Source organism: Bubalus kerabau, chromosome 22 (genome assembly GCF_029407905.1).
Source record: "Bubalus kerabau isolate K-KA32 ecotype Philippines breed swamp buffalo chromosome 22, PCC_UOA_SB_1v2, whole genome shotgun sequence".
Lineage (NCBI taxonomy): Eukaryota > Metazoa > Chordata > Mammalia > Artiodactyla > Bovidae > Bubalus > Bubalus kerabau.
The window spans coordinates 18,273,116-18,293,541 of NC_073645.1; the positions used below are offsets into that span (position 1 = coordinate 18,273,116).

Here is a 20,426-nt window from a genome sequence, read left to right on the forward strand (position 1 = left end):
AGGAACCGAATAGAAGAATAGAGGTTCCTAAAGTTAGAGGGAGTTGGGTGCCTACAGACAGTGGCTGGTCGGGGAACCAGAGGAAGACAGGTGTGAAACATACATGTTTAAATTCAAATGAAAAACCACTTCGTTATCAGACCTTTGTCCTCTTCTTCAAGCTCTACCCTCTGTTTCCCACACCATACTGGGGAATCAACAACCCAGGCCTACAGAGTATAATACCATAAATCTATCCATTTGTAATACTCTTCCACTAATGGAGGTGACCTTCAGATGTCAACACAAAATAATTTTCCGTAAATAAACACTGTTGAAAGGATCAAGGTCAAGCTAGCTATTCATTACAATATTCTCTCTATTTTCGTATATATTTGAAATATTTTAAAAATGAAAAATTAAGGACAAAAACAAAAATGAAAAAAAAAGAAAGATCCTAGTAATTGGTTTGACCAAAAACCAGCCAAAACATTTCTCATACTCTCCTCTCAAGGAACCAGCATAGGAAATAAAAAAATATTGTAAAAGAGCTAGACTGAATTTTTGACCCAGATGACTGATATTTTTATATTAAATAGATATAGCCTTGGCAGGTGCAAATATAATTCTAGGCAAGAGTTGGCTTCTTTCCACCCTTAATATTTTTGTGACTCACATTTTCCATTAGCATTAAAAACCCTTCCTTGTTTTCATCTAAAAACTGGTTAAGAAAGGAGAAAGGGAATACATTGATACATTCAAGATTTTCTTATTAAATGTGTTTGTATGATTTAAAATATATGAAAACACATGAATAATTTTCCATAAGTTATAATTGCACAATATGGGGCTCTTTTTTAAAATGACTTTTCTTCAAAACCACTGAATTTATGGGGTTTTTTTCCCTCTCATTGACCTGTGATTTCAGAAGCCTGTTTTGATTTGTAGAGGAATATTAACTCAGCTTTGTGCCCTTATTAAATAGGCTGTAAACATGAAGTGGTTTCAATATATAATGTTTTATTTCCTCTGATGCAATATAGATGAATTTGGAGAGAAATGAAAAGATGTAATAATTAAAGCAATGCTTAGATAGAAAACAGCCTAAACTTCAGTGACTTGCTGTCCATCGTTCTGTTCACGTTGCGAATCCGAGAATGTCTCTCAGGGCAGAGTGACAGAACCGGTCCCAGTTCTGCCCATCAAGGCCATGTCTTTGTTGCAGTGCTTGGAACAGCAGCGGCGGCTGTCCAGGGAAGATCAGAGGAGGGATGCAGGGCTTTCAGAGCTTCATGGTTTCAGACAGCAGCATGAGTTTCGTGGAATTTGTTGAGCTGTTCAAGTCATTCAGGTATGGCCGGCTTTCTTTTCAGCCTTTCCTCCTCTTACCCTTCCCTTGTTAAAACGAAGCTAAAGATGAGGTGTTCTCCATCCTGTGTCCAGTGTGAGGAGCCGCAAGGACCTGAAGGACCTCTTTGACATCTACGCCGTACCCTGTGACCGAGCTGGCTCTGAGGCAGCCCCCCTCTATACCAACCTGACCATTGACGAAAATATCAGCGGTCTTCAGCCTGACCTAGGTTTGTGTGACAATTTAATATTTCCTTTTGAGACCTTTCTACCTAAAAATAGTTAGAGACCCAGTCATGCAAACCTTCAGCCTGTCCCACATGGCACACTACTCCCAGGAGCATGGTGAAATGCTTAGAGAATCATTTCTCTAATGGGAGTGTCATGGGGATGGTATTGTTAGCATTTTGGACTAGGAAGTTCATCATTGTATGGGTCTGTCCATAGAGTCTAGAATATATTTAACCAGTAGAGCCTTCCAGTCATTCTGACAACTAAAAACCCTTTCCCACTTATTTCCAAATGTCCACGAAGTTTGTGGCATGTCCCAGTTGGGAACTGCCAGTTTCTTCCCTACCTCCAGGTAGGTGGGTACTCCACCCAGCGTTGGGAGCTGTCTGCCCTTTGACAGGAGGGTCTTCCCTGACCTCAGCAAAGTACTCCTGCCTGAACATTCAGGACATTTTTTCCTAATGCGTAAACCAGAATCTCTATTTCTTGATCCCATTCACTGCCACCACCATCACCATCACCACCCATGTATTTTAGGCCTATTATTTTTCTCTTATGTTCTTGCTGGAAACCATAAACCTTTCTAAAAAGCAAAAAACAAAATGAACACAGTCTTCTTTCCTGCATTTTCTTTTTAAATTATTTAAAAACATATTGTCCTTAAGCTAAGAATACTAACATTTTTCAACCTTAGTTATAAATGTACATAACTGTAGATTTGTCAAGTAGTTATAGTTTAAAAAAAAAAAAGACTAATTTTTTAGGACAGTTAAGTTTACAAAAAAATGAGTAGAGAGTTCCTGTATGCTCTGCCCCCATACATACAGTTCTGCCCTTAGTAATTTTTTGCATTAGTGTAGTATATTTGTTACAGTTGAGCCAATATTGATATATTTGAATTCCATAATTAACATTAATGTTCACTGTATTTCTATGGGTTTTCACAGAAATATAATGACATGCATTTGCCATTACAATAGTATACAGAATAAATAGTTCCACTGTCTTAAAGACCCTCTGTGCTCTGTCTTGTCATTCTCCCACTCTCCTCTGAACCCCTGGAAAATACTGATCTTTTTCCTGTCTCCATAGCTTTGCTTTTCCCAGAATGTCATATAGTTGGGATCATATAGTATGTATGTGGCCTTTTCAGACTAGCTTCTTTCGCTGGGCAATATGTGTTTAAGGTTTCTTGATGTCTTCTCATGGTTTGACAGCTCATTTCTTTATATTGCTGAGTAATATTTCATTATGTGTATGCTTGCCCATTCACCTATTGAAAGACATCTTGGTTGCTTCTAAGTTTTAGCAATTATGTAGAAAGCTGCTATAAATATTTGGTATGCGGGTGTTTTTGTGGACATAAGTTTTCAACTCACTTGGGTAAACACCTAGGACTGGAGTTGCTGGATCCTATGGTGAGCCTATATTTAGCTCTGCAAGAAACTGACCCACTGTTCTCCATGGTGGTTAGAGTGAAAATGACTGCCCATACCAAAGTGGGTGCAAATGTGGAGCAACTAGGGCATTGCTAATGGGAGGGTAAAACAGTACAGCCAGCTCAGAAGAGAATTTGGCTGTTTCTTACAAACTAGAATGTACTCTTACCATATAATCCAGCAACTGTATTCCTTGGTATTTACCCAACTGAGCTGAAAACATATGTTCACACAGGCACCTGCACAGTTTACAGTTACACTTTTAAAGTACAGAAAAACTGTAATCTTAAGGGTACGTCTTCCATGCATGCTCAGTCATAGAAGTGGTTATTCTCAAAAACCAAAGTCTGAATTCAGCCTTAAGTCCCTGACCAAATTTACATGTTTGCATCTGATACTGAAGTTTATGGGCTTTTAGGATCATTGACCTAGCTCTCTTCGTTTCTTTTATTTATTCACTAATTCATTTTTTTATCCCTTCAACTATGTGAAGCCAGGAAGAAGCACTGAGCTTGATGGCTTGTTTAGACAGATTAGTGAAGAGTTACTACAGCTTAATATTTCCCCAACACCACTATCTCCAAAATGGGCTTTATGAAAGATGCTGGCTAGCCTGTCCATGTTCTGTTCGGTGGTTCTGTTTCAGATTTGTTGACCAGAAATGTCTCAGATTTGGGATTATTCATCAAGAATAAACAGCAGCTGTCCGACAACCAGAGGCAGATATCTGATGCCATTGCTGCTGCCAGTATTGTGACAAATGGCACCGGGGTGGAGAGCACATCTCTGGGTGTGTTTGGAGTTGGCATCCTCCAGCTCAATGATTTCCTAGTGAATTGCCAAGGAGAACACTATACTTATGATGAAATCCTCAGCATTATCCAGGTTTGTATCTTTTTGTGTGCAAGCACATGTGTAAAGCTTCTAACTATTCTAATTATTTTCCGCTGAACGTTTACTCTTTTTATACTTCCTTCCAATGCCTTTAAAGTCTGGGGGAAAAATAGGTTATTTTTTTTAAAAAATACCAAATATGTAAGTGTTCTTATTTAACATACAGTCAACATAGGTCCTAAACCTTTTTCTTTTGCTGTTGTTGTTTAGTTGCTAAATCATGTCCGACTTTTTTTCAATCCCATGGACTATATAGCCCACCAGGCTCCTCTGTCCATTGGTGCTTCCCTGGTGGCTCAGGGGTAAAGAATCCGCCTGCCAGTGCAGGAGGCTCAGATTTGATCCCTGATTTGGAAAAATTCTCTGGAGAAGGAAATGGTAACCCACTCCAGTTTTCTTGCCTGGGAAATCCCACAGATAGAAGAGCCTGGCGGGCTACACTCCGTGGCATTGCAATAGTCAGATACAACTTAGTGACTAAACACCAAGTCTTCTCTTACCCAGTGGCTACTGTAAAGAATCAGTACATGATTGTTTTTTGTTGTTCCAGCACATACCATGGAATTGGTAGTTAGGTCATCAGCTCTTTTGATTGTCTAACAAATGTTTATCAGCTTCTACTCTGGGCCTGGAAGTATAGTAGTTAAGAGGATCAAGTTCCAACCTTCATAGCAGTTTACATTCTAGTGGGTGAGGCAAACTATAAATGAATAAATATATCATGTGATTTCAGGTAATAATGGGCTCTGAAAAAAGACTGAGCAGAGTAAGGGAATGGAGGGCTGAGAGGAGTGAGCCAAGGCCCCTCGAGGGAGGTGACAGTTGGGCTGAGCACTGAATGATTAAGCCTTGTGAGGGTCTAAGGAGACAGCTTTCCAGACAGACAGTAGCAAGCAGAAGCCAGCTTGGAGTTTGTGAGGAATAACAAAAGCCAGAGGGACCATAGCAGACTTGATTTCAGACAGGTGGGCAGTGCCAAACCATCCAGGCATCTTAGGCCATGGTAAGGAGTCCATGTGAGATGGGATGCTATTGGAAATTTTTGAGCAGGGGAAGAAGATGATTTAAGTTCCTAGGAGGTCACTCTGGCCCCACTGGAGTATAAACTGTGCTAGGGAAGGAGTGAAGGCCAGAGAAACTGGGGAGGAAGCTGTCCCTGTAACGCAGAGGAAGTGGTCATGGCTTCCTCTAGGGGATGAGAGAAGAGAGGGGGCCAGATGGTTCACTGTGGCTGCGCCACATGCAACAGAATTAATCTAGGCCTTTAGCCTCCCTTGTCAATTGATTAGGAATCAGCGGATTAGCTGGCCAGCAACTGGACTTGATCACTGGCACTGCTAAAAATGTAAGATTGTGATCAGGTTGAGTATGCACTAAGTTATGATGGAGCGTGACCACTGTCCTGAGTGGATCTTCACCTTTCACCTCCCACCAACTCTGTAGTAGCTGCTGTTCTGATCCCCATCTTCACCTGGATAAACTGATACTGTTTGTTTCCATATAAATCAGCTTTATTCTTTTCTCCCTCTCTCTTTTTTTCCTCTTAAATAAATATGCTTCCTATAATAAACTCACACATAATAAATGTTTTCTTTTGGACGGAAAAACTACATTTTACCACTCCATAACTAAATTAGTCCAAATATTTGGTTTAGATATTTCCTGATGAAAACAGAACAGTTTTAAAAAATGATGTGGTGGTTTTTTCCCCTTTAGTTTCTTTTACCTAAATAACGCTCCTTTTGTATCCCTTGCAGAAGTTCGAGCCTAGCGTTAGTATGTGTCATCAAGGCCTAATGTCATTTGAAGGATTTGCGAGGTAACTTTTAAAATATTTTTGCCCATCATTTAAGCATGTATATTTTTCAAATAGACTCAGATACAGAGAACAAACTAGCTGTTACTAGTGGAGAGAGGGCTTGGGAGAGGGACAAGATAGGGGAAGGGGGACTTCCCCAGTGGTCCAGGGGTTGAGACCACATTTCCAATGCAGGGGGCACAGGTTCAATCCCTGGTGGGGGAATCTTAGTTCTGCTGTGTGGTGCAGCCAAAAAATAAAATAATTTTTTTAAAAAGATAGGGGAAGGGAATAAAAGATACATATGATAAATACAAGGATTAATGTACAGCACAGGAAATATAGCCAATGTTTTATAATAGCTTTATGGAGTATAAGCTATAAAAATACTGAATCGCTAGGTTGTATACCTGAAACTGGGCTTCCCAGGTGGTGCTAGTGGTAAAGAATCCGCCTACCAATGCAGGAGATGTAAGAGACGCGGGTTCAATCCCTGAGTCGGAAATATCCCCTGGAGGAGGGCACAGCAACCCACTCTAGTATTCTTGCCTGGAGAATCCCATGGCCATACAAGCCTGGCAGGCTACAGTCCATGGGGTCGCACAGAATTGAACACGAATGAAGCAACTTAGCATGCATACCTGAAACTAATATATTTTAAGTCAACTATACTTCAGAAAAGAGAGTATGTAGTTTTCCTATACACGTCTGAGAAAATTGTTTCCCTAGGTTTCTAATGGATAAAGATAATTTTGCCTCGAAAAATGATGAGTCACAGGAGAACGTTAAAGAAATGCAGCTGCCCCTCTCCTACTATTACATTGAATCTTCACACAATACCTACCTCACGGGCCATCAGCTCAAAGGAGAATCCTCAGTAGAACTCTACAGCCAGGTACCGAGAATTTCACTGGGAATGTGGTTTTCATTAACCTTATTTACGTAACCCCCTGTCACAGAAAGTTGACCCTAGCCTCCTTTGATGAGCTTATATGCTGTTAATTGTGAAATGTGAGGAAACATGATGTGTGGGAAACTGGTGATATATACGGCTATTTTCTGTCCTTTTTTTCTTTCCGTTCCCCTCCCACCCTGCCACCATCTATACTTAACCTTTATTCTAGGCAAAAATAAATAAATAAATAAGTAGTAGTTTGAGACTCATAGCTTTTAGATCTTGGTTAGTCTGACCTACCCCTACTAAAATTAGATTTTCCCATGAGAAAACTATCTAATCGCTTGCCTAGATGCTAAATAAATCAATATATTGTAGTGGGAGAGCATAGTAGAAAATGCAACTGTCTATGAAGTTATTCCCAGAAAATTCTTTGTTTTGTTTTGCAATTTGTTAGAAAATTAATTCATCATTATGACAACCAACTTACACACACAAAAAAATCTACAAAGTGTAGGCACTATCCTTACACACTTAAATTGATGGGAATGTCCTCAAAAACTCACAAGGGTCTCTGGACTAGAAAAAGCACATCCTTTTCACCTAAACATCCAGCTCTCAGTTATCTGTATGACTGTTGCTTCTGTTGTATTTTCTGCAGCACCTTTGTCTATGCTGCCTGTTTTCTGAACTCCTACAAGATGAGTTAATTGTGGGAGGATCTAGCTAGGTCCTGTGTGTGTGTGTGTCCATGTCTGTGTGCTGGGGGAAGGGGTCCAAGTGTAAAAATTTTAACTGTATTTTATACATAAACACAGCACACTCGCACTTCCTTTATTCTTCAGATTCCTCTAGATATTTCTCAAAGCATGGGTTAAACTTCTGTCCAAAGCTTATCGGGTATGGAGTATGTCTTTTAAACTCTAAAATTTAAGGTGATTTTATTATGAAATGAAGATGTGTTCTTAGAGTCACGATTTTCAAAATAAGTGTCTGTCAAGGGACCTCAGCTGCTGACACAGAAGAGCTGACATTACAGGGTCCCATGCCCTGGTCCCACTGCAGCTGAAGATTTGCTCTTGTATGTGCTTTCTATATTGGCCCTCTGTTTGCGCTGAGAATTCCAAGGTTAAAAGAAGTTTCAAATCTATTGTTCTAAGGGAAAGAAATGAAACGTGTGTGTGTGTGTGTGTGTGTGTGTGTGTGTGTGTGTATCAGGAAAATAAGCAGGGACTGGTGTCCTAGCTTTAATTCCTACTATACTTACCTATTTGACATCAGGGAGGTTTTCTTTTTAATTTTTTTTTCAGGGACATTTTCTTTTTAAACTCCTTAACATTACACCCCAAGCCTTTGAATAAAGCACAGAAACTCCTAAAATAGATTCACAGATGTGATTAAACCTTAAATGTGAGGCTCCCTTTTATTTCATTTCTTACCACTTTGCTGTCCCTCAACTCCTCCAATTACCTCCTAACATTTGTTACTTACTGGGTCGTTGAGCAGTGAGAGAAAGCCCTGTTCTCACCTGGAATTTCCAGCCCTGGTTCTAGTGGTATGTGGAAACTTTAATATTATGTGGATTTTAATGCAGACCTTTAACCTTTTCATGCTGAAAACCCATCTGGTCTGCTCCCGGTCAGTGAACGCTCTTTCCAGTGTGGCCACTACAGACAGCCTCATGTCCCAGCTGGCATGTTACACAACAGTTTCGGCCCAAAGCAACACACCCCTAGATGCTCTAATGCTGAAAAATGCTGAGGGCCTTGGGATTCTTTACCACAGAATCAGTTCCCTGTGGGATGAGAGGTCGCCTAGGAAAACTGGGTTCTCTATGGTGTGCAATGGGAAGAATCTAGCAAGTATCTCATATAAAAGCATTAAGGGGGATTCAACTAAGTTATGTTGTAGCAACTATAGTCAGAGCAGGCAATGGCACCCCACTCCAGTACTCTTGCCTGGAAAATCCTGTGGACGGAGGAGCCTGGAAGGCTGCAGTCCATGGAGTCGCTGAGGGTCAGACACAACTGAGCGACTTCACTTTCACTTTTCCCTTTCATGCATTGGAGAAGGAAATGGCAACCCACTCCAGTGTTCTTGCCTGGAGACTCCCAGGGACGGGGGAGCCTGGTGGGCTGCCGTCTATGGGGTCGCACAGAGTCGGACACGACTGAAGCGACTTAGCAGCAGCAGCAGCAACGGTAGTGGCCGCTAGCTCCCAGGTACTGGATTGCTGTTACATGGAAATAGGTATGTGGGTTCTTAAATCAGAGAGTTGGCTCATTCACAGATACATATGCCTCTTAGCTTGGTTGACCCTTCTGAATATCACCATCTTTAAGATGTTCCACACATAGAGTCTATGGAAGAAGTTGATCCAAGCTAACATTACAGAGACGCCACCCAAACACATGGGTCAGGACCTCTGCTTCCAGCTTTAGATCCAGGAAAGCAAATAGGTATCATCTCATCTAATTCACTGGTCATGTTTCCTGGAGTTCTTTGCTGAGGTGGTCATGAGATAATGCCTCAGAGCTTTGGGGGCAAGTGTGTTATGATTGATTACTGATGACTGCTATGGGTATGGAAAAGGGGAGCTTATGGAGTTATTTGCCATCTCTGCTGTGGATGCTGTTCTAGGATTAGACAGCAAACAAATTCCTGATAACCCCTTGCTTCTACCCTTCTCACATGCTACATGTTCACAGCAAAGGTATTAGTTTTGGGCCTAAATAGAGGAGCTTTGGGATTTCCAGGTGGCACTAGTGGTAAGGAACCTGTCTGCCAATACAGGAGACATGAGACTCGGGTACAGTCCCTGGGTCAGGAAGACCATCCCCTGGAGGAGGGCTTGGCAACCACTCCAGCATTCTTGCCTGGAGAATCCCATAGACAGAGGAACCTGGCAGGCAACAGTTCATAGGGTCACAAAGAGTCAGACACGACTGAAGCAACTTAGCACCACACGCAGAGGAACTTTTTTCCTGATTAGATTCATATAAATATTTCAGTTCATTAAAGAATCAGTGTCCTCATTTCCTCATCAGCGCCTGTGTCACCTCCTCTGACATCTGCCCAGATAGAGCTCTAGCCTGGCTTTTTCATTTCAGGATATACCATATGTAGGTCCCTTGGACCAAAGTTGATGGGAAAATGATCAAATGTTATTGCTATCAAATTTTACCTCCCACTAGTATTCAGCTCTGGTCAGCACTCTTTCCACCTTAATCTGTTCTATCCCTTCCCCACCTGTGATAAATTGTGGCCTTTGGCCAACATGCAATGTTTCTTTTTAATCTTAGGCCCTTCTGTTTTAGCCTGGAGCGTGAACACTGATATGTGGAAGCCTGTGCTGGGTTTAATTTGAGGCTTTATCTCCATTTGCTCATCTGGGGTGGATTCACTCATTGATCCCACAGGTCCTCCTGCAAGGCTGTAGGAGTGTAGAGTTGGACTGCTGGGACGGAGATGATGGAATGCCCATCATTTATCATGGACACACCCTGACAACCAAGATCCCCTTCAAGGTAATGCTTCATAACTTTCTTTAGATCAGATCACAGAGAGTCATTATCGTCATTAGTCATTTAAATAAGTGACTCTTCCAAGTTATACCTTAGGTTGGGGGTTCTTATCCTGGGGCTTAAGAATTCTCCAAATTGTGGGGGTCTGCACATGGTCATTTTTCTGGGAGTTGATCTAAAACTCTCCTTAGATTCCCATTCAACCAAAGTTTAGTAACCATTACCTTGAATTAGTTATCATGTAATAATGTTATTGCAATTTTTGTATCATAAAATGATATAAAAAAGGCAGGAGTTGTTCTCCTGCTATAAGAATTAAAGATCATTTTTCCTGGTGTTCTGCTGACAAAGGCCAACATCATGTGTCTGGAGAGGATGAAATAACATTATAAAGTGATGAGAACTGATTCCACCTCCGGAGATGGGTCACCCAGGAAGACTGGTCTCACCGTATTATGATGTCAGTTTCTAGGTAGTTTATTTGTTCATCGTGCAATTATAAACCTCAATCAGAGGGTCTTTGGCTGCAGCATCACTTTTTTTTTCTGAACTGTAACTGGACTGAGAAGGAATATTACTATTTCTGTCTTATGTGTGAAGATAATGGCTAAAATATATTTTCTCTTCAACTCATTTTCCTACTCAGCCTTCTTTAAACATTTTGTGCCTTATGCTGAGGAAAAGAGGGATTGATAACTGTGTTTATGTACATACATAAATACAGGTGATATATGTCTTATTGCCCCAAGTAGATTTGATTGTAAACTTCTTGAAAGCAGGAAAATATCTTATGCATCATAATTTTTGATACTGTAACTAAAACAATGTATCTTACCTATAATATACTCTCTCTATATATATATTGATTTGTTAAATTGACAATACTGATAACTGTTCCTCATAGTATGTGAACAATACTTAATATGAATAGTTTAATGTCTTTATAGAAAATAACCTATTGTATTGCTTAACTTGAAAATACATTTAAAAAGATAGAAACCACTTTGGCCAGAGTCTTCTGCATACACCAAGTTAGATGCTTTCTGTGGCTATTAGTACCTTGCTTCCTGACACCCTGGGCAAATATCTGAGCTCTGATGAGACTTTCTGGCCCTCACAGGAAGTGGTTGAAGCCATCGATCGCAGTGCCTTCATCACCTCTGACCTGCCCATCATCATATCAATTGAGAACCACTGTTCACTGCCTCAGCAACGAAAAATGGCAGAAATTTTCAAGGTAAGGTATCAGCTAAGTGACAGGACGGTCTTGTTTGACTATTGTTGAGCTTAATTTGGGGCCACCGTGGACCACACCACAGCTGGACCTCAGCTGTAAAACATGTATAGTTAGATCCCTCAGACCTGAGAAATGGGGATGCCCCTGTGAGCTTGGGGCTCTGTCTTCAGTGGTTCATCTTTTCAGCTAGTGATTGAAGCATTCTTCTGTGGTCTTCTGGCAATTTCTAGAAAGCCTTCAGAGGTAAAAGAAGACCAACTCTCCAACACTTTTGGAACCACAAATCAGGGGTGCCAGGATGTCATCTGTCAGTTATATATAGAAAAGCTGAAAATATTTAAGGGCAAAGAAGTCAAATCTTCTTGTGGCCCAACTTCAGATACAGAGATCCATGTTGGCAAAGAGGTTAGACTGGCCACAACAATTGCTGTTAGCACCCAGCTCTTCCTTAGGCAAATAAACTATAATACAAACAGATTTAAAAGCAGATACTCCAGTATACTTCCCCCTTCCTCCACTCGTAGAGGTGTTTATGGGAATATGGCTCTCAGTGGCAGGGAGGGGCATGGAGATAAGAAAATGTTCCCAAATACAAAACTAATGCCAACAAAACTAATTAGCCTTTCATATTGCCTTTTCTTTGCCATCATTTAGAATGATGGTCTCTAAACTTTTTTTTTAATAATGTTATTTATTTTGTGTGCCAGGTTTTCTCCAGTCACAGCGAGTGGAGTCTACTCTCCAGTTGCAGTGTGTGGGCTTCTCACTGTGGTGGCTTTGCTTTTTGCAGAGCACAGGCTCTAGGGCACAAGGGCATCAGTAGGTTAGGCCTGTGGGCTCAAGAGTTTTGGCTCCTGGGCTCTAGAGCGTGACTCAGTAATTGTGGCACATGGGCTTAGTTTCTCTGAGGCATGTGGGATCTTCCAAACCCAGGAAGCAAACTCACAGCTACATTGCAGGTGGATTCTTTACCACTGAGCCATCAGAGAAGCCCTCTAAACTTTTTTGATTGCATACCTTTATCAGTAAAATATACCATGTATTCCTATTGTGTATATTGACTTATTCATAAATTATATACATATCCTGCTTATTAACATATTTCATATATTAATTAAAACATGCAAAAATAAAATATAAAAGAGGGTAACAGAAAGGATGAAAGTAAAGAATTTAACGCTATTATTTATTAATGATACAAAAACCTTTTGCTATCATAAAAAAATTAGGACTATTTATTTATTATCTAAATTTTTAGTGGGAACGATGTGATTGAATACACCTCGTTGTTTTTGAAACTTTTGTGATCGCTGACTTGCATGTCTGGTTTTAAGCTTAGTTTATTATTTCAGTATTTGTCTTTAATAGCTATAGTAGCTGATAAAGATGCCTTACAAAGGTACCTGTATACAGATGGAAAAGGGTTGTCATTAACTGCACTTGTTAAATCACGGTACCCATTTCTCAATTCCATTAATGAGGCAAAGGTTCTTGTTGGAATTTGGCTAGAGAGTTTGTATGTAAAGGTCTTGCCTTTATATACTTTTATATTTGGGGGCTTCCCTGGTGGCTCAGATAGTAAAGAATCTGCCTGCAATGCAGGAGATGAGAGTTCAATCCCTGGGTCAGGAAGATCCCCTGGAGAAGGGAATTGTGACCCACTCCAGTATTCTTTCCTGGAGAAGTCCATGGACAGAGGAGCCTGGCAGACTACAGTCCGTGGGGTTGCAAAAAGTCAGACACAACTGAGCAACTAACACTTTCACTTTTATATTTTTAACAGATGAGTTCAAGCTCCACTAAAATCCTTCATTTAGAAGATTTTGTAACCATTAGAAAATCTGTTTCCAAGTTTTCTGACTGTGCATACATGAGTGTTTATGTTAAAATACATTGTTTCCTACAACAAAATCACATCACAATAGAAATACCTTTAGACAGCTGTCTTTACTCTTTCCAGAACACAAATTTTATCTAAAAAGCAACTGCTTTCTCTTGATGAAGGCACTGTTAAAACATTACACTTATCATATAGGAACAGACTAATAGTGATTTTATAATCGTCATCATTTGGTAACAAAGTGCAGCACAGAAAAAGTCAGAAATTTTAGGATACTTTTTTTTAAAGAAAATTGCATAACTTAGAATACTCCTTTGACTAAGTGGGCTTCACTGGTGGCTCAGACGGTAAAGAGTCTGCCTGGAGACCCAGGTTTGATCCCTGGGTCAGGAATATCCCCTGGAGAAGGAAATGACAACCCACTCCAGTATCCTTGCCTGGAAAATTCCATGGACGGAGCCTAGCCGACTACAGTCCATGGGGTCGCAAAGAGTCAGACACGACTGAGCGACTTCACTTTCTTTGACTAAGTACATTTTCCTCATATAAAGTGTGAGCTTCTGTATATTGTAAAGGATTTTCATAATCACTTTTCATCTAGTTACAAAGTATTTTAAAGAAAAATCTTTTTGCGAAATTAACCACAGTGGTTACAATGGCACCCAAACTGTGATCATCTCAATAAGCTGGTACCAAACAAAGATGTGAGAGACACACCTTTGGTCCCTCTGCGTCAGTGGAGAGCCCTCGCCAGTCCTGCAGGCACCTTTATGAACGGCCCCTGACATAGACTGAAGGCCCCATTTTCAGTCTGTACATTAAGCACTAACAATCTTCCCTTTTTGTTCTGTTTTCATAAAAAAAAAAAAAAAAAAAAAAAAAGACAACTAGAAATAGAAACTGCCGTATTTTCTACCCTCACCCCAGGGGGTCATCCTGTGCCTTCCCCCACACCCACCTCCTTGGGGACACAAATGTCCCTTTGGAGACCAGTGCTCAGAAAACTTTTGTGAGAATGGTGTCTGCGGCTCTTTATACCAAATGGTGACAATTTCTCCCTGTTATTTTTCATTTGGTCCCAACTTCCCACCTTCTTCAAGGTTTGTATCCTGTGCGCACTTCTGGAATAGTCCATATTCTATAGACCACGTCCTCTGACTGAATCTCTTTTTCTTCTTTTGTACATCAGACCCCAGAGTATTTTCCTAAACAGTTAGAGCTGCCCTCTGGAGAGTGGCCTCAAGCCCTCTTCGTGGTCTCTAACTACCTCCCTTCTTTCCACTAAGAAGCTATGCAGAGCGTGGGGACACACGGATACAACTTCTTTCCTAGCTCCTCTTCCTGGGATTTTTAGAAGAATCCCATTGGGCTGAAATATCTAGCCAAGTGACTCAAGTATAGACAAAAGTCACTGATGATATGTTTTCCTTTATTGTTTCAGACTGTGTTTGGAGAAAAACTGGTGGCTAAATTCTTATTTGAAAGTGATTTCTCAGATGATCCAATGCTCCCCTCGCCTGACCAACTCAGAAGGAAAGTGCTTCTCAAAAATAAGAAATTAAAAGCCCATCAGACACCGGTGGATATCTTAAAGCAAAAGGTACGCTCTTGTTAAAGAGGTTACAGGGATGCTGCATGCCCAGAACAAAGAAATTGATGTCATTCTAAACTTTCAGCCAGGTAACCAGTTTTTGGAGATTCCCTTTCCTTGAATGATATATTTGAGTTTTGGCTTTTGTTTTAATAGACAGATAAATACTCTCTTCCCACTCACCTAAAATTTTATTTTGAAAAATTGATATAGAATGCACCTCATTATTTAATTTATTTTGGGCAGAATAATGTGTGATCTTTATCTCTGGACCTGAGCTTCACAATTCTCAACCCCTCAGTGGTCACTGGAGTCCTCTTTAGAAAGACCAAAGACCCCTGCCCCTGTGGAGCACTTGAACATGGGGTTGTGACCCCTGAGGTCAGTAGTAGACCCCCAGTAGCAGCAGCTCTGGGGTCCTAGCCCTGTGGAAGCTGGCACAGTGTATCACTGTGATAGGTGGACCCCAAGGCACTTCTGTATCTGCCTCACTCATGACATCTATCCTCAGAGCACCCCAAACTTGCCTGCATAGCAGGGCCCTCTGCCCAAGGATCTGTGAAAAACTTCAGGTCCAGGACTGGTGAGTCCATATTGCCAGGTTGCACTTACTCATTGAACAGAATAACAGCTGCCAAAACTATTTGCCCTATTTAGGAGGGCACTGTTGACCCTGAAACACCGCTTTTGAAACTTACCACAGCCAAGAGTTGCTGCATAAACCTCAGCCCCCAACAGGAGAACGGTATTTATTTTGTATAAATATATAATAGACAACATAAATTATATACAAATGTAACATACAAAAACCATACTTGTCAAATAAATCAGCCCAGTCAGACTTACATTTGATCCAAAAAGGTCTGGCTTTATTTTTTTATTCACATAAACATTATATTATCATCCCTCTGATGCATATCTCACTTCTGAATTTTAATTCCAAGGTAGATGGATAGACAGACAGAGGAAAGGAAGGGAAGAAGGGAAAGATAGTTAGATAGATAGATGATAGATAGATAGATACGGATAGATGATGGACAAGACATAAAACTTTGAATGTGTTTACTGCCTGGATGAAATAAGACGCCCCCTTCTCATTTCTTAAGACTCTCTCAGGAGCTCTGCATCCTCAAATGTTCTTTTTACTGCCTGGAATGGTTTTTCACCTCATCGCCTGTATCACTGCAAGATTGTTGCTTGATCAGTGGGAGTTCTGCTTGTTTTTTGTAAAGTGAGAAGAACAATCATGAAGAGTAAGTGGGAAGGGAAAATTAGCCAACCACAAACGTGTTCTCAGGCAGGCCTGTTTTTAAAAGAGTGCCCAAACATGTTGAAAAATCTTGAGTCTGGAGATTGGTTTCTTTTAAAGATCCAAACCTGCGTGTTCCTAGAAGTCTTCATGTGCTCTGGAGGTACACATTGCCCAATTTGACCATCATGCACAGCTCTGGGCCAAGAGTTGCAAAAGCAGCCACCTTCAGGGGCCAACCAGGAAACATAAACATAAGAGCCAGCTGGATTGGGAAGTGGCGAGGAGGGCAAGGGAGTGCACATGGCTTCAAGAATGAGCAGCCCTAATTAAAAATTCTTAAAACACTGCACCAGCCAAACAAGTCTGGTCTGGAGGAGAAGTCAGCGCTAAGTGCCACCAGTTTGAGACCTCTACTAGGTCTGCCTTTGTCCAGATCTGCACTCCCCAAAGCTGCTGCATTTACTTGGCTTCCAGAAGCCATGAGACCTATGCAGATGGGCTTTATTTTGAAGCCGTTTGACTAAAATGTTAGCATGTGTATGCTTATGCCTGGCCCTCTTCAAATGCTGCAGCAGAAACTGACTCCCCAACATAAAAGGCACTTTTTCTTTGGCAGCACTGTTCCTGCACTCTGCTTTCTTTATCCAGAAACTACTGCCCACATCTCAGTGCCAAGCAGATGCAGCTGCCCTCTGCTCTATGGTCTTCAAGACGTAGTTGGATGTTCTTGTAGCTGCTGCCTTTCCTGTTCTTCGCACATTTGCAGTGACTTATACAGTGTCCATTCCACTAATGAATAGATTGTGTAGTTGCAAAAGTCTTCTGTATGTGGAGCCCGAATCTTCCTTCCTGTTCCTCCTACTCTTTGGCACAACTTTCCTCTGCAGCTGCACAGACTAATTGCACATCCTGAAAGCCAGCATGTGACTTCTCACCAGCTTTTCTCTTCTCCAAGCTAAACGTTCCTGTTGTGTCAACAGTGCCTCGCAGGATATGACTCTTCCATTAAGACTATTTTGATATTCTTACATTTGTGGATATGCCTGAATTTGTCCATCTTAAAACATGATTTCCAGAACTAAGTCCATGCTCAGGGTCTGTCAACTCATGAGCAGTGTAAGCATCACATCTCTTAATCTGAACTTTATACTTCAGTTAATACAACCTCAGACTGTTCTCGCTATTTAAATTCTTTAACACCTATCAGGCCCATGTTGAGTTTGTGGAAAACGAACAGTTCAGTTGTTTTCATAGGACTAAACTTATGTCTAGTCTCCCTATATTTCCAGGTTTACAATTAATGTTAGCCTTCCGCATAGCAGGAGCCTCACATTTATCACTATTAAATTTGCTCTTCTTGGTTTGAGTACGTTATTACAGCATATAAGGTTCCCTGTGGGTTTTAACATTAGTCATCCAATGTATTTATTAACAGTTTTCCAAACTGTGCCTTCACCCAGATTGCCCTTGAGCCAGATGGCCCAGTGGAGAGCCCTGTGGCCCTTCTTGCAGGACCTCCCTGGAGTTTAGGTGATTATCCCTCCTATCTGGTTCTCTGTTCTCTGAAACCCACATTTCTGCAGAATCTGGTTCAACTTCTTTCTTTATAGAATAGAAATTGAGGTCTAGCCATCTATGGGACTTTCTCCAAGCCTCCCAGATCGTAGTGGCAGAGGCAGGATTCTGATTCAGGTCTTTAGGAAAGACCTTGCCAAAGGCAGTCCAGAAGTCAGGATACACTGCTAAGAACCACTGGGGCAGGGACTTCCCTGGTGGTCTAGTTGCTAAGACTCTGCACTCCCAATGCAGGAGGATTGAGTAGTTCGATCTCAGGTAAGGGAACTAGATCCCATATGCCACAAGTAAAGATGCTGCATGCTGCAGCTAAGACCCAACACAGTCAAATAAAGAAAGCAAGCATCACTGGGGCACTTTCAAAGACAGAGTCTTGGGTCCCAAATCTGCCTAACTAAATCAGAATTGCCATAAGGAAGTCCTGGTAGTCTGTTTACTTAAAAATAATTTTTACCATCCTGAAAGTTGGAAAATGCTGCTAATCTGTTATTTCCCACAAAGTGAGTTACCTTACCCAAAAGGTCTAAACAGGTTACTGTATGGGAGATTCGTTCTTAGTAAACTTGTTCTACGTCTTTCTAGTCGCCTCTTTATTTTCTGTGTTCTCACAACCAAATAATCCATTCTGAGACTTTGTCAGGTATCACCTTGACATTTCCTACCATTTGACTTCCACAACTTACTTCTTCCTCCTTTTGGAAAAAAATAGGACAATGTAATCCCATTATCAGTGTTTTAAGCATAGTTCCAGATCCCTGTGATTTTCCAGGGAGTTCCCTGGTGGCTCAGATGGAAAAGAACCTGCCTGCAATGCAGGAGACCCAGGTTCAGTCCCTGGGTTGGGAAGATGCCCTGGAGAAGGGAATGGCTACCCATTCCAGTATTCTTGCCTGGAGAATTCCATGGACAGAGGAGCCTGGCAAGCTACAGTCCATGGGGTTGCAAAGAGCTGGACACGACTGAATGATTAACATGTTGACAGTCATATTGTCGAGGCCTGACAGGCTATGGGTCCAGACCTGGTGATCTGAGTTCACATGGGGCTGAGTGATGCATGCCTAGAGCTCCAGTGTGCTCAGAACCATCCCTAACTTAGAGCATCTGAGTCCTTTCTATTCAAAGAACTCACCCTCAGCAAGGATAGACTGACTCACAGCCAGATTTCTGAACCCTTGGTCTGCACTCCAACCTGCTAGACTCAGACAGTTCACTCTCAGTGCCAGGTGCTGTGCTGGGGGCTGGAGGAACCAAGCTAGTGAGACATGGCTCCTGCCTGGGCCCGTCTGAGCCAGAGTCTTCACCTGATCCCTACCTCTGACCCTCTGACCTATATCTGAATTGCTGTTATCAAGGGCTGAGATCCTGTTCTTCTGTCCTAAAATAAGTAGGATATTGCAAAAAATAAGGAAGTCAGCTCTTGACTGTCATTGGCCCACCCATCCCATACTTCCTGCACTGGGGAAAGTACCTGCAAGTTGATGGGACCTTGACACTCCGCTTTCTGATACCTGGTGGCGAAACTTTGAATGGCAGCTCTCCCTTCCTGGTTCTCCCAACTTTCTGCCAGGGGTGGGGAGAGGGGCGCTTCCCAGCTCTTGGCATTGCCAGTCATGATACTTGGCTCCACCCTGCATGTTTACTGTTTGGAGGCTATTTGCTTATCCAGGACAGATAGACTTGCTTCTGTGGCTTACTTGTGCCTGGAGCATATTTCCCAAAGTTTGAAAGAACGCTAATCCTATGAGACACTCTGGAAAAAAAAAAGATTCCCAGTTAAATAAGCGTGGGAAATGCTGCACTGGAGATCTTTGAAGAACCGTGATGCCCTTCAGCATATTTAATGAAGGCTCTGAGAAACCCTGTAGTAGGAATGTGTTTTAGTTTCTGTAAGATGTTGTTTTTAAACGTCCATTGTGTTGTGTGGTTACTGTAATGGTCATTTTTTAATATAACAGCTGTAAGTGTTCCATAAAAATTTTGAGCTTTGGCCATGTTCAGTTATCTGGAGTGGACTGCATTGTAAAAGATTTATCTGTATATTGACATAGCCTAAATCCTATCTTCCTTATGTATATATTTTATTATAAATACAATATAATCACATTTCAGGAAGCTTAAGGAAGAATTATTGTAAAATAAACTTAATTCCGAAGCCAAACACAACCTGTATCACAGGGATTCTCAACCTTAACAGTATCTATGGATAGAATTCAGGAGGCCCATGAAGTTAGGTGAAAAATTCATTTTTTTCTTTTTTGGCCACACCACGCAGCTTGCAGGATCCTATTAATAGTTCCCCAACCAGGGATTGAACCCATGCTCCTTGCAGTGGAAGCACAGAGTCCTAATCACTTGGGCCTCCAGAGAATTCCTGAAAAAAACAAAAATTACATCTTAATTTTCACTAACCTGTAGCTAAAATTTAGCCTTTCCTCTGATTATAAATATAAGAAACACACTAGAATAAACTTGACAAAGTATGTCTTTGTCAGCAATAGAAATCACAGGTTTTTCATGTTATATCAGAGTTGCTGCCATTATCTCCAAGAATTATTTATGCTCATCACTATTTCACAAGCATTACATGACCTACCATTATATATTTTTCACTGTGTTAATAAAGAAGCATATATTCCTATAGCACTGATTTGTCTTTTTAACATTTGATAACTATAGTCAACATTCCTTTTTTCCTTTGTAATCTTATATATTTTATTCTATGCATTTAAAATATTCTGAGAAGGGATCTTATCTCACCAGACTGCCCAAGGGATCTGTGCCTGCTGTATTAACATTTAAAATCTAGCCTTTTATGCATGAC

The 20,426-nt window shown here is 41.1% G+C and overlaps 1 protein-coding gene across 2 annotated transcripts in view; it reads left to right on the forward strand.

Annotated features, from left to right (window-relative positions):
* PLCE1 (phospholipase C epsilon 1) overlaps positions 1–20,426 on the forward strand; it is a 369,385-nt gene that overhangs the window by 304,677 nt on the left and 44,282 nt on the right. For both annotated transcript variants that reach the window (XM_055561030.1, XM_055561031.1), the window contains exons 12-19: positions 1,205–1,330; positions 1,423–1,559; positions 3,646–3,884; positions 5,651–5,712; positions 6,421–6,586; positions 10,006–10,113; positions 11,231–11,347; positions 14,629–14,787. In XM_055561030.1, the coding sequence (XP_055417005.1) occupies positions 1,205–1,330; positions 1,423–1,559; positions 3,646–3,884; positions 5,651–5,712; positions 6,421–6,586; positions 10,006–10,113; positions 11,231–11,347; positions 14,629–14,787 (1,114 nt within the window). The remainder of the gene's footprint in view (positions 1–1,204; positions 1,331–1,422; positions 1,560–3,645; positions 3,885–5,650; positions 5,713–6,420; positions 6,587–10,005; positions 10,114–11,230; positions 11,348–14,628; positions 14,788–20,426) is intronic.